Below are 14,590 nucleotides of genomic sequence, written 5' to 3'. Positions count from 1 at the left end.
TTTGTGTCTGTCATTAGCTACGGATTGTAATCTGGAAAGGATCACTTCGTCTGGATGGGGGATTGTGATTTTGCAGGCTCTTTATGAAAAACATCTCTCCCTGTCAGCGGATATCTTTTTGGTCATGGTGAATACTTTCCTCCTATGTTCTGTTGGAAGATGAGGCTTTTGATATTTTGCCTTCCTTTTCCTCTTGCTTGAGCTCTGGTCTACAGGCATATCTGCCTCTCGAACTACTGAGTGTCATTGGATTGCTAGGTCCTGAACAAACAGCACACAGAAATGAAGTCCCTCTATCTGCTGGGGTTCCCCTGGACTGATGCGGTCATTGGAATTTCATGTTCCCAAGCCAGTGGCTTTTCCACCGAGCTGTTGTTGAGGCAGTCACCAACTGTCAGGACTGCCAAAAACGAAGTGGGTAGTCCTCGTCCCTGGACGCATCTGGAATTTACCATCAGGAAGATTATTTGATGATCCCTAACCAACTACATGTTTAGAGTGAAGATAGACACAAAATGCTGGACTAACTCAGTGGGACTGGAGAGAAGGAATGGGTGACATTTCTGGTCAAAACCCTTCTTCAGACTGATGTCAGGGGAGAGGGAGATACATAGATAAGGAAGTGTAAGGTGTGCTGTCCTGGGCCTCCTCCATTGTCAGAGTGAGGCCCAGTGCAAATTGGAGGAACAGCACCTCATATTTCACTTGGGCAGTTTACACCCCAGCGGTATGAAGGAACTTCCCTTGCTTTCCCTCTCTCTCCATCCCTCCCCCTTCCCAGTTGTCCGACCAGTCTCCGACTACATTTTATTTCTGTTTGCTTTGTTGTTACCTTCTCCCAGCTAACAATTATCTATTCTTCATTTTCCTTGATCTCCATTCCCGTTGTCCAGTTTTCACACCGAACACTTGCTTATATATCTCCCTCTCCCCTGACATCAGTCTGAAGAAGGGTCTCGACCCAAAACACCCATTCCTTCTCTCCTGAGATGCTGCCTGTCCTGCTGAGTTACTCCAGTATTTTGTGTCGATCTTTGGTTCAAACCGACATCTGCAGTTCCTTCCTCTCTGTTTAGAGTGGAGTCTTGAGGAGAAGGTCTAGATTATTAAGGGGAGCTCTATGGACATGTCCAGTCAATGCCTGGCTGCGCATGGAAAACCAGAAATTCTGGTTCATACTCCTGCCCAAGATAACACCTAATTGTCAATTAAATTGAAATTGATGACTAAATAATGTTTGTGTAACCTCCATGATGCTGCAGTGAGTAGCAAATTCTGTGATATGACAATATCTTGCAGCAACTTGGAAAGATCCTGTGATAAACAAAAAGTTGAAAATTGATGTAACCATAATTTTCTCAAAGAGATGAGATTGTGTACAAAGTCTTCATCTCAATGAAGTCCAGGTAGGAGATGGTTTCTTCGATAATTCTGTGGGAGTAGACCTGTATGTTGACCTGTTCTGGAATCCTCCTCCATGTCCTGAACCATCAGTCTTTGTTACACCGACACCTTCCAGAAAGGATTGTTGCCCGTAGCGTCACCATTGAGATACTCATTGAATAACGATTTTGACAGCTAAATGCTGGAGAAAACAGTCATTGTTAGTGTAAGCCACGTTCAAAAGATGTATAAGCAGCTGACAGTCTCACAAAGATAACATAATGTCCTCTTTAAATAACAGTAATAGCAACATGGTGTACTTCTAGTTACAGAGTGACTTTAAGATTGCACATAAAGCTTCAGTTTATGCCAGTAAGGCTAGAAATGGACATTGCACAAATTGCAACATGGCTGATGCTAGAAGAAAAGCCACAAGATATGTGTTGTGTCTTGTGAACTAAGCCACTTGGAGCCTAAATTTGGTTAATATAAAATCTTTATTCATCAAAACAAACAGACATTCTCTTGGAGACTCTCGGTAGAATCTTCCAAACTCACAAGCACATCGAGTTGTTATACTTTTTTAAACACCATGACAACAATGAACAATTAACTACTGTTTGAATGGTTGTAATTGCCTACTTAGCTTTAACATTTTCCATATAGACAGGTAACTTTGCAGAATGACATATTTGCAATGGGAGGACACTAGCTGCCAAGATACCATTGAATATTCAAATACCAACTAATTCACATGGACGATCTAGACGTTTCTGAGGGCAACTCAGACACTTCAAATATGCTTTCTGCAAATATGCTCAATCTGCCTAGGCCTACGCGCTCCCAGTTGCTAAACACTTTAACTCCCCCTCCCATTCCCATACTGACCTTTCTGACCTGAGCCTCCTCCACTGTCAGTGAGGCCCAATACAAATTGGAGGAACAACACCTCATATTTCAATTGGGCAGCTTACCACCCAGCGGTATGAATATTAATTTCTCTAACTTCAAGTAACCCTTGCTTTGCCTCTGACCCTCCCCCATCCTAGTTCTCTGACTAGTTTCACTGTCCTAACAATGAACCATTCTACATTTCCTTGATCATCGTCTGCTTTGATCTGTCATTGTCACACCTTACCCGTCCATATCCCTAGTCTCCCGCTCTCCTGACTCTCAGTCTGAAGAAAGGTCTCGACCCGAAACATCACCTATTCCTTCTCTCCAGAGATGCTGCCTGTCCCGCTGAGTTACTCCAGCATTTTGCATCTGCTTCTTTTCTTACTAGCAAGACCCAATCCAGGCAAGCCCAAGCTGCTTGGCCTCCCTTCGTCGGCTTCTTAGGATGCGTGGATCGACCAGCGAACTGACGTCCCTCTCCTCGCCGGTCCACCTTAGTGTCCCTGGGGTGCTTTCTGCAGCCGTGGTAAGCCAGAGCCTGGCCTCTCTCCTACCGGCTTGCTCCTCAGCCCAGTCATCGTCAGCTCCATCCTCTCCGGTCTCTGACCTTCAGGGGTCAAGCAGGGCAGACTGCAGCTTTCCTACTACAGGCCACGGCCCATCGGGTCTTTACACATCCTGCCATAAGGGGACGACCAGTAACCGGCTCGGTGGTTCCTGCTACAACCTGTCCACCGGGAGCTTCAGGTCAATCTCCCAGGTTGTTATGGCACAGTCTCAGCCTTGCTTGCCCTTGTGTCCATTCCCTTAATTCCCTGCATATCCACCCCTGAAAATATTTATTGAGCATATTGCATTTTCTTTTGGTATTATATTTCTCAGTCTAGGTCTGATTAATGTAATATCTTTGCTTTGTTTTGCATTGAGAAGGATGTTTAGTTTAGTTTTCGTTTAGAGATACTGCCCGGAAACGGGCCCTTCTGCCCACTGAGTCCGTCCGCTCTGACCAGCGATCTCTTTACACTAATATTATTCTATACATTGGGAACAATTTACAATTTTTACCGAAGAAAATTAATGTACAATCCTGTACGCCTTTGGAGTGTGGGAGGAAACCGGAATACCCGAGGGAAAACCCACACGGTCATGGGGAGATTGTACAAATTTCATACAGTCAGCACCCGTTGTCAGGATTGAACCTGCATCTCTGGCACTGTAAGGCAGCAGCTCTACTGCCGCTGTGCTGCCCTTTTTAAAATTTTGAAGTCATCCAAATTTATTTGCACCAGTTACAAATAATATACAATTACGATTTCACGACTAAATCAGCTATGTCATTGCATAGTCTTTAATTTCTACAAAAGAGCTGATACCCTGTTCAGCATATTATTCCTTGCTTCCACAGAGAATAATCAACTTTGGTTTCATCCTTGATGTCACTGTTAAGCGATTTTCCATATTTGTCTTTGTATATTCATCAAATCCACCTCGGAATGAGAAACCAGAATTAAATAAATAAATAAGTGATAAATTAATTCATCATGTCTGATTTATTTTCTGGACCTGTCCACAATGAATTAAGGCTGTTGGAGTGCCAAGATGTATTGATTCTCTGGAAAATCATGTTGGGGACAATTTGTTACCACAGCGGTTTCCAGCTCAATCCATTACAGAATTGATTTTGAAAATAAATATTAAATCAAAACAAGCTCCAAAATATATAGTTGTGCCTTACATAAAATTGTTCATCTGTAATATGATATGTCTGTGATCTCTAATATGATATGTCTGTGATGTCTGTGTCCTCAGAAACATTTAGTGTGCAACATCATATGTCTCCATGCTTGTCTAACAATCTTTATTTATGTCATTATCAAATATCTCTGAAACTGATGTAACTCAACATGCTTTTAGTAGGCAGATTTGCTAAGTAATTTCAACTAACATGTTCAATATGAAAATTCTAAAAATCTGTGGAATGTCAAAATCTGAAATAAAAACAAAACATGGGAAATGTTCAGCTAGGCTGAACTGTGTGGGCTGTGGAAAGAGAAACAAAGTTTATGTTGCAGGTTGAAGATCCTTCAGCAGAATTGTTCTGATAAAGGGTCTTTGCTTTGAAACCTTTACTCTGTTTGCCTGAACACAGATACTGAATATTTACAGAATTTTCTGTTGTTTATGTTATATATTGTCAAAGAGATTTTGTTGAGACCTTTTCTGAAAGGATCCTGCTGGACCAGTTTTTAATTTCTCTGGAATTTCTTTTTATTTATAAATGGCTTTATATCTTTTCAGAAACAAAGATGGAAAACCCGAGCTGGATTTTGAAACAGACCAGTCTGACATCCGAATCCCAGATATCAATTGTGACGAGAGTGCAGGAAAGAAGAAAAATTATAAGCGGCCAGAGAGGATGGATCAGCAAATTCCTGAAAGTGACTACTCCTTAAGAGTCAGTACTTAATTGTGTGTGGATTTTTTTGTTCAGGTTTATTTAAAAAAGAGTAGAGTTGATTAGAGGCTAGACCTTCACATTAGGATTGGCGATTTTTGTTTGCTATGTCTGGATATTGGATCATGTATAACCATGTAACATTTGATGACATGTTTGATAATATGATCATATGATCACTTGTGATATTTAATCACATGAAATTTGATTAAGTGATTTTTATCCACTATTTAAATGTCTTGGTTGAATGCCTCCAAATCACCAACTGCCAGACTAAATTACTTTTTGTGTTGTTGGGAGCAGTTAATTTTATACATTTATAAATCAAAGAAAGATCACAATAGAGTAGAAAGATTTAAGGATGAATATTGTTTTGAATAAATACTGCTTCAGCAGTGTTTCTAAGGTTTCAGCTGCAATGAGAAACAGGCAAAGATTTCTGTATAAAACTTGCATTGTCATAATCCATCATCTTAATTATCTTTTAAATTTTTTAGAGAATATAGCCTTAGAGAAATATTTTCTTCATCGCTGAATGTACTGTTATAATACACTCCACTATAGGGTGAGGGCAGGTGGTTGCATTCCTAGAAGCCACCCTTAGCACAATCTTTGTAATGCGAGCCCTTGACAAGATTTATTGTTTCCTTTTGTTTTTTGTAATTATTCAGTTACATTTTCCCTTCATAAATTCCAGAAGGGTAACTTTTTATACTGTATCTCAAATGATTTGTCAATTGGGTAAGGGCAAATTTCCATTGCCTGAAATGTTACAGTTCTTTAGTTGATGCAGTGTGCTTTAATTTCTGTGGCAAGTGTGCCATGTGCCAGAATGGGTTTCTTGATTTTAGAGCCGTGCACCATAAAAACTGTCCTTTCACCTCACCAAATATATATTGACCTTTTTGCCCATCTGCTCATCCCAGTTGCTGCATTTGGACTGTAACCCCTATGTCATTTAAGTGTCTGTCTAAATGCCTCTGAAATATAGTAATTGTATATGATTTCATCAACTTCTCTGGTAGTGAATTCCAGATCTCAACCACTTTGTAAATATTTTAAAAATCACCCTTCAGATCCCCCTTAAAACTCCTTCTTCTCATCTAAACTTGTTTTAATATCCCGACCATGGGAAAAAAGATTTTGACCGTCTACCCTATCTATCTATGCTTCTATCAGGTTACCCCCTCAGCCTCATTCAGGTTATCCGTGTGATAATTTCCATTAGACCAGGTGAGAGGGAGGGACGTGCAGTCGGAAAAGTCAGAAGTTCTTCTCTATTTGTTTATTGACGGCCTGACCATAACTATTTACCTGATTGTGCTGAACTTTGTTTTAGAATCTGTAAATTATGTTGAGTTTATTATTATATGCACGTTATACTGATACACGTCCTGATTTTAAAACTATTGTTGCATTGACTGGTTTATTGCTTGAAGAAATAATGAAGATCATTACAAAAGCTGAGGACTGCAAGATGACTAGCTAATACTATGTTTCTTTATCTGATGATAGGCATATTGTAGCATTTTGTATCTGAAACCTCGAATGCAGATCATATTGCGTAAGAAGAAAATCAAAGCACAGCTTATCACAAAGAGTTTGGCGCATGTGGAATATGATGTTTATAGACCTAATTTTATTGTATCCTTTTTTGGGTATACATTAATAAGCATTAGTCTTGTTTTGTCTTTAAAATTACAATCTACTGTCTTTGCTTGTATTGAAGTTGCTCAGTTTTTCAGATTGCGGTCAATTAAAGAAATAGTTACCACTGTTTCCTCTTCTGAAAACAAAATTCGAAATCATTAGCAATCGCCATTGTTTTGACTGCTAGATTTGGACATTGTCTGAAGCAATTTGTAGATTTTTTTTGTCAATAGACAATAGACAATAGGTGCAGAAGGAGGCCATTCGGCCCTTCGAGCCAGCACCGCCATTCAATGTGATCATGGCTGATCATTCTCAATCTGTACCCTGTTCCTGCCTTCTCCCCATTCCCCCTGTCATTTCAACAAAGTGTTGCATACGGCCTGGAATTGTGTAAAAGGTAATATAATCTGTAATTATCTAAACTTACATAATACTCTTTATGAATCTCACCCATGAACAAGTACAACAAAATCAATTCCTTTATCTAAATTTCTTTGAATTGTAAGTGAATAATGGTGGAAATCACAAACCAGCGTTATACTAGAACAGGTTGCGGGGAACTTTTAGATCAATGTTGTATCTAATTAGCCAGCTACTGGATTTATAACATAATACTCTTTATGAGTCTAACCCACGAGCAAGTACACCAAAATCAATTCCTTTTTAATTTAATCAGTACTTATGTTTTCAATGCTCCTATGCTGTATTTTTAGTGCTCCTGATTTAAATGTATTTCATTATATGTTTAGCAGTACATAGCATTTTCCAGCCAAAATCACAGTTTTCAAGCATCAGAAAATTCTGTAACTTGTAAGTTTCTTCTTTATTTCAATATAAAGAATACAAGGTGTGAAATGTCAAGCATCTGTCATCTAAATATTACTGCCTAGAAATTTCATTGCAAAATGTTGTTTTTCAACATTTCTTAGAATAAAGGGGAAGCCATTTCTTAGAATAAAGCGGAGGCCATTTAAAACTGAGGTGAGAAAGAACTTTTTCACCCAGAGAGTTGTGAATTTGTGGAATTCTCTGCCACAGAGTGCAGTGGAGGCCAAATCACTGGATGGATTAAAGAGAGAGTTAGATAGAGCTCTAGGGGCTAGTGGGATCAAGGGATATGGGGAGAAGGCAGGCACGGGTTATTGATTGTGGATGATCAGCCATGATCACAATGAATGGCGGTGCTGGCTCGAAGGGCCGAATGGCGTCCTCCGCACCTATTTTCTATGTTTCTAAATTCAATTTTGATTTCTTTAGTGAAACAAAAGGATGACCATATTTTGGTCATTTCACATAATTAATAAATTGATGAGCATCATTGATAGGTTATCATGAGCAATGAGGTCCAAGCTACCCCCTTAGTTTTTCACGGGACGTTATACTATGTTGTTCAGGAGTTGTCATTTCCAAATAATCTGATTTTCAAAGTAGCATTGACCTTGGAGGTAAAGGGTCTTTGTACCTTCCCCTTTGCATCGCATCAATTCCCACACTATCCTGATTTCCAGTCCATTTGCCACCATGCTGACTCATTCTTTCTCCACACCCCAACACCCTGTCAGGCTCGCATGCCAGCAAGTCTTGCAATTCTCCCAAATCCCTTAAGTATATTAATCCTATATCTGTACTCCAGACCACCATGTCCTTAAAACATAACTATTGAAGTTGCAGTTATTTCTACACTGCATTATTGGCACTGTGCAGGTTTGTCTTAAAAATGGGGTGAGGTGTTTAGAATTAAAGTTGTAGCTTGGTTTTGTATGTACGGTTTAGCATTAATGGTTGCTTAGTGGTTAGGTTTAGAAAGGTGCAATATTATGACTGATATTGTGGACAATGTTGTCACTGTTTTAAGTAAGTTGTTTGCTTCCTGTATGGAAACTGAGATATCTCACTATTCTAATTCTCTTGTCCTTTTGCTAAAGAGCAAAATAGAGGAATTAAACATAAAATTCCAAACTAATCAGTTGCCCAAGAGGTATGGTGGCACAAAGACAGTCAATTAGATTAAAAAAGGTATGAAGTATGTATAGTGTAAGCAACGTTAGTCATTATGTGATTTCAATAACTCCTCCGCCTTCATACTTTTTGTGAGGTGCACTGATACTCGCCTGATACCTTTCTCTTACCCTTTTAATGTATTTTCTTTGCTGTACTTGATTTTAACATGGAAATGGATCATGGGAATCAATGATACCACATCTACCTTTTTTATATCCATTGTCACTGTCAATGACCCAAGTTTACTTTTCAATGTGAAGCAGTAATTTACGTACATTATTTCCACTTTAATATAATGAATATACTGCTCACCTTGTAGTTTCCCCCATATTGGTAAAAGCCAAATGCAGATGGACTGGTCATTTGGTGGAACAACTTCATTCATTTTGCGAACACGACTTGGAGCTTTAAATTACAATTTTAGTTCTCCATTCCAGTCCTTCTGACCTCGCTGTCTTTTGCCTCTTTCCCTGTTCCAGTGAATCTTGGCACAACTTTGAGAAACAGTACCCCATCTTGCTACTGAACACATATCTGTAAGTTCAACAATTTCAGAAGCTCAGCAATTTTATTTTGTATTTCATCTTTATTTATTGTTCTCTTTACTAGCTATATTTTAGATAATAACTTTCTCTTGTTTCTCCACTTCTACTTTATTTTGTTAATCACTTTCACCCTGCACTATAATACTTTTTATTATTTAATTTCTTACCCTAACATGAATCCTTTTGTATTTCCTTTGTGAATGCAATTCATAACCCACCAATTAAAGTCATAGACATATAGTGTGGAAACAGACCCTTCAGCCCAAACTGTCCATGCTGACCAAGATGCCCCATCTAATCAAAAACCATTTGGCCGATTACCCCTTTCCTCACCATTCTCACCGTACCTGTCCAAGTGTCTTTTATAGTACTTGCTTCCACTACCTTCTCTGGTAGCTCATTCCATTTATCCACCCCCTTCTGAATGAAAAAATGTGTCCAGTATCCCTATTCTGTTCCTTACCTCCTAATTTTTGGCCGATAACAAAAGGGGAATGTGATTGTTCTGTGGGAAATAGCAATGGGCTGCAAGATCTCGTGTATCATAATGTGTAAATTAAGTTGACTGCTATAAATATGTGGCACCTAAAATTTGTTTCACAAACTCAGTTTATCCCAAGCTTAACGTGTATTTTACCTTAATGGTTGGATTAGAATAAACGTGTAAAAATAACCTTTGGTTTTAACTGCAAGAACAAGGAACATTATGGGATAATGATGTACAATAAAAATCGCCTTATCAAATCCTATGAGAAAGTTGGATGTCAGACAAAGGTAAGAATATAGTATTCAAAGAATTTGGAATGATCTTATTAATTGACACCCAAAACTCCTTTTAACCAATGTTCCTTGTCTGAATACCTTTCCATTGAATAAAAACAGCAAATGCAGGAAATGTATAGCTGGTGAGGCAGTACTTGTGGAGAGAGATGTGTTGTTAGCATTTCCATTGAATAAGCTTTCATCAGAACTAGGAAAGGTAAGAAAACAAAGTTTTAAGTTGCAGAAAAGGGGAAAGGTGCAGTGAACGAGGGGAAAAATGTTTGTGAAAAGTCCGAGAGAGACGAAGAGAGATTGAATGACAAATGAGTTGCTGTTGGCAAGGAGAAGATGGTTAAGGTTTGTTGGTTACAACTGATCTGTTTAGAGGAAATGTAAACAGATGCACAAGTGAGAGAAAAAATAGCAACAACTGTGATTTGTGAGATTGCAAGTGTGGCAGTTTCTGGAAACCTGAAATGGAAGAAAGTGCTCAAAAGAAACAAGCGGATTAGGTAATATCCATGGAGAAAGGATCATTGAGTTGATTTCCCTTTCATCTGAACTGGGTGGTCCTGATATAAACTGGAGTGGCTGACCATCTGAAATTCTTGAATTCATTACCGTTTAATTTGGTTAAATTTGATATTGTCTGTGTTGAAATGTTCAACTTTCAAGCCTATCTTATATTTGCCCCAGACAATGTTTCTGATTTATCGCCTTCAATCTTAAGCATTGTGATTGTTTGCATCATTGATGTTGCAACTAAGAAGAAGCTAGCTGACACAAGCCAAGAAACAAAACTGCATTCTGTTATGTGCCATTTCATGTATCAGGCTGAAAACCAATAAACAACCTAGTTGCTTTCAAATGTATTGCTTTAAAGAAAAGTACGAAGAATAACTTTGAACAATCAAAAGAACAATCGACCATGTTACAAAAAAGGGTGTACATAATGGGGTTGCAAAGGTCAAGAGATATCTAACTTTAAAACACTGACTTAGAATTATAATTTTTCAGCACTAGATTTTGTTACAACTGCACAATAGTCCCTTATAAAAATATTTTAATTTAAAAGCTTATTTTTTGGAGTAAGTAGTGCATGTGAATAATATGAGCTGCATAGAAAAATGGATTAATCATTTTAATTATCTTTTTGCTCCAGTCAAACTCCAGAGGATGTGGAATTGGTGTAATTGGAATTATTGAGTGCAATTTTCTAAAACCAGCACATAATAAGCAAGATTTTGAATACACCAAAGAATACAGGTAAGTCTGAGGAAACAATAGTACATAAATATCTCAAATGTAAATGAAAGGGTCATCAGCTTTGATCATATTAAATGAAGTGCACACACAGGAGACTAAAAGCTTGCATGAAGCACAGATTTGGATAATGTTCATAGTTCATACATTAAAATAATAATCTCTAATTGCCCAGCAAACTTATTTAAATCTTTTTAGAGTTATTGGGTGTAAGTTATCATTTGGGTTATAGTCGATTTATAGATTTCTTCCCCCCTCTCTCCCCGTCTCTCTCCCCCCCCTCTCTCTCAGCACCAGCGAGATCTGCGCCGCTCCTCCACTCTTGGATTTAAAAAAATTACACAAGTCTTAATATATAATGGGAAACAGATCAGTGACTTTTAAAAGATAAACAGGTCCATTTTAATCCTGCATTCACGTCCATTCAAGAAAATGTACTAGTTAAGCCATTATCAATAAGACTAGGAACTCCTTTTAATGTAATGTAAATAATGTATTGTGCCATTCAAACCACACAATGTGGGCCAAGTTTTGGTCAAATAAAATAAACTTCGATACTAATTTTTTTCCCCAAAGATTTGAATATATTGATTTCCATTGTCGTTCTGGTTGGAAATATTTTAAGTATGCTTTGCTCAGAAAAAAATGGAGGAAACACATGGTGGTAAAGAATAAACCAGTTTAAGAAACTAATCCACACTCTTTTGTGTTTGCAAGCTGCAATAAGATTTCACAAAGTTGCAATTTTCACAGCAAATCTCCACATTTGACTTCAAAATATTCTGTGATGTATGTCATCTGTGGTTCGAGAAGTAATTATTGTTACATCTATTATAGAAATTTAAGGAAACAAAATAGATTAGAGCATAAAATATAGTTTTAAGTATATTTCAAAATTCAGAATACTTTTCCAAGAAAGTTTACAAATTTGAAAACTGAAAATGCATATTTGTTTAGAAAATCAGTAATGTAATCAAGAATTATATTTACCATGTGGCATTTGACTGTTCTAGGGTCTGTCAAATTAGTTTCAATTCTTGGAAGTGTCACAGAGGAAAGTGCACAGTGCGGTTGCAACAGTGAGAATTTTCTTCATTACAGCTGGACTTCTTTGCTGTCTCCTACAGTTTTATAATTATTATAGGATAAAATGCCACCAATCATCTTCCCTGGTACACAGAAAACTGGATTGATTCTTTTTAACTCTTGATCATTAGAAGCATTTTTGTATGAAAGGAATTTAAAAAAAGATGTGGGATTGATTTGTTTTTCAACTCTTAGAGATTAGAAGTATTTTGCGCTGGGATGCATCCTCAGTGATGTAACCTGGGGTCATCGGGTGTTTTGGGTCTCACAACATCAGACACCCTCGCCCAGGCGACCCAGCCGGCTTTGATCAGGCCCCGACTTGCGTCTCAGCAGCAACCGCCCACGGATCAGCCCTCTTAATCCAAAGCCACCTAGTGGCTTTCTCTGCGGCTTCGCTTACGGATTGAATGGCCCTCTTCTTTGCCAGCCCTGTAATGCCCAACTGGTTGAGGACTTTGCAGAGTGAGTGTCCTGCAAAGCCTCTACAGCCCACCTCTATTGGTTCATAGTATGTCTTCCGGCTTCTGTCCTGGCACATCTCCACCAGTTCCTGGTACTTTGCGCGTTTCCTCTCATTTGCTTCTTCAATATGCTCTTCCCAGGGCACTGTCAGCTCCAGAATGATCAGCTGTTTTGTCACTTCGGAGGTGATGATCATGTCTGGCCGGAGTGATGTTGCTGTGATGTGCTGCGGAAATTTCAGCTGTTTGCCCATATCGACGTGCAGCAGCCAGTCAGTGGCCGTGTAGAGGAGGCCCGCCCTTGTTTTTGATTGTGGTTGGGGCTTCTCTCCAGCTTTGACAAAAGTGATTAATTTCTTTGGGGCGTGGTGGTGTTTGCTGCTACTGATGGCAGTGGCTATGCTCTCAGCAACCACCTTGAGCACCTGGTCATGGCGCCACCAATAGCGACCTTCGCCAAGGGACTTTGGGCAGCTTCTGAGGAGATGTTCTAATGATCCTCTTCCAGAGCATAGCGGGCAGGAAGGTGTCTCGCTCTTGCCCCAGACGTGGGAGTTTGCTGGGCTTGGTAGGGCATCGTAGACAGCTTGGACAAGGAACCGGACACGCTGGAAGTCTGCCTGCATGATGTTTGACCAGGTAATCCTGCACTGCGGTCTGCCTTCCCACCTTGTCCACGCTCCCTGCTACCTGAGCCCCACCGTCCTGCTCGCACGCTCTCCCTCCACATCTGATCGGACCTCTTCCTGGACTAGATGGTGTCTCTCCTTGCCCTGGGCCTTGCCAACCTGGATCTTAGGGAAGTATCCCAAGCCCACTCTGCCAGTTGCCATGACTCCCACCAATGCCTTTTGCCTCAGGCGTGACTCTGCCACCTCCACTGCTTTCTCCGTCCTCCATTTCCTCCCTGTTCTCACCTCGATGCCAGCCGATCTGGTCCCTGGAGTCCCTGTACTGTCGGGCTTCTCTTGTTCGCGCCACCATAAACTCTTCAGTGAGGCCACTGAATGGGAGCTGCAAGATGTTATTGGTCCCGTATAGTTCTGCACAGTTGAGGCTGCGGGAAAGGCCAAGCCACATGCAGAGAAAGCCACTGATCTTCTTTTCGAGAGCCTCAACTGTGGTCAATGGAACAGCATAAAGCTGCAGAGGCCAAAGGACTCGGGGCAGGATGGAATGCTGATAGATCCAGGCCTTGAATCTGCCAGGCAGGCCTGCCTTGTCGACTTTGTTGAGCCAGGCTTCAAGATTAGAAGTATTTTTGTATGAAAGGAATAAAAAAAAAAGATTTGGGATTGATTATTTTTTCAACTCTTAGAGATTAGAAGTATTTTGCATACAATACATTTTAAAAAATGTTTCAGATAAACCTGATCAAGACTTCTTTACCCAGAAGTAGCTGTAAAGATGATCCATACTACACATTGATAGGATTAATAGTTCATCGGCTAGATGCATATGTGCAACCCAAGGAATGTTTTTTTACTGCAATTGTTGAACTTTTTTCCTTTTATTACCCTTGTTTTATGATATATGTGACTGACAGCACCTACATGGTACAAGACTATTTGGAGGTGCATTATGCTAAGTTTTCGAAGAGTAAAGCTGCACTAACATCCTATCACCTTGTTGGTGAAATCAATTTTGTACGATTTTCATCCATTATCGTTTTCCAAGTTCGGAATTAGTTTTAAGTGAATTTCAACGACATTTCAAAACTGATGATAAAATGAACTGCTCTTGAGGCTAGACGAAGGTAAATTATGTGGATTACTTTCTGTCAATAATTTTGACAAAGAGACTGTTTTTTGGGCTATCCTTTGGTGAGGAGATAGACTTCAAATGGTTCATTGTTCAGTACTATAAAATGTCATGTCTAAGATTAATGTAACAAACTAGATCTATTGTATACATGGAGTCCTTAAGAAAGATAAATAACTGAAAAGTTTATCATTAGGATCTATAGTGTAAGAGAGCTAGAATCTTAAATGTTTCTAAGTAACATTTTATTTTTGATAGTTTTGTGCTGGTTTCTTGTGCTGGACTTTACCAGTAGCCTGCTGTCATTGATCTGCAGTCAA

The 14,590-nt window shown here is 39.3% G+C and overlaps 1 protein-coding gene across 2 annotated transcripts in view; it reads left to right on the top strand.

Moving 5' to 3' along the window:
• The window catches only part of LOC144600629 (MORC family CW-type zinc finger protein 4), a 91,897-nt gene that overhangs the window by 32,635 nt on the left and 44,672 nt on the right, over positions 1-14,590 (top strand). For both annotated transcript variants that reach the window (XM_078412450.1, XM_078412451.1), the window contains 4 exons: positions 4,579-4,735; positions 6,251-6,379; positions 9,589-9,708; positions 10,859-10,962. In XM_078412450.1, the coding sequence (XP_078268576.1) occupies positions 4,579-4,735; positions 6,251-6,379; positions 9,589-9,708; positions 10,859-10,962 (510 nt within the window). The remainder of the gene's footprint in view (positions 1-4,578; positions 4,736-6,250; positions 6,380-9,588; positions 9,709-10,858; positions 10,963-14,590) is intronic.

Source organism: Rhinoraja longicauda, chromosome 15 (assembly GCF_053455715.1).
Source record: "Rhinoraja longicauda isolate Sanriku21f chromosome 15, sRhiLon1.1, whole genome shotgun sequence".
NCBI classification, from domain to species: Eukaryota; Metazoa; Chordata; class Chondrichthyes; order Rajiformes; family Arhynchobatidae; genus Rhinoraja; species Rhinoraja longicauda.
This window is presented reverse-complemented; position numbering and strand designations above follow the sequence as displayed.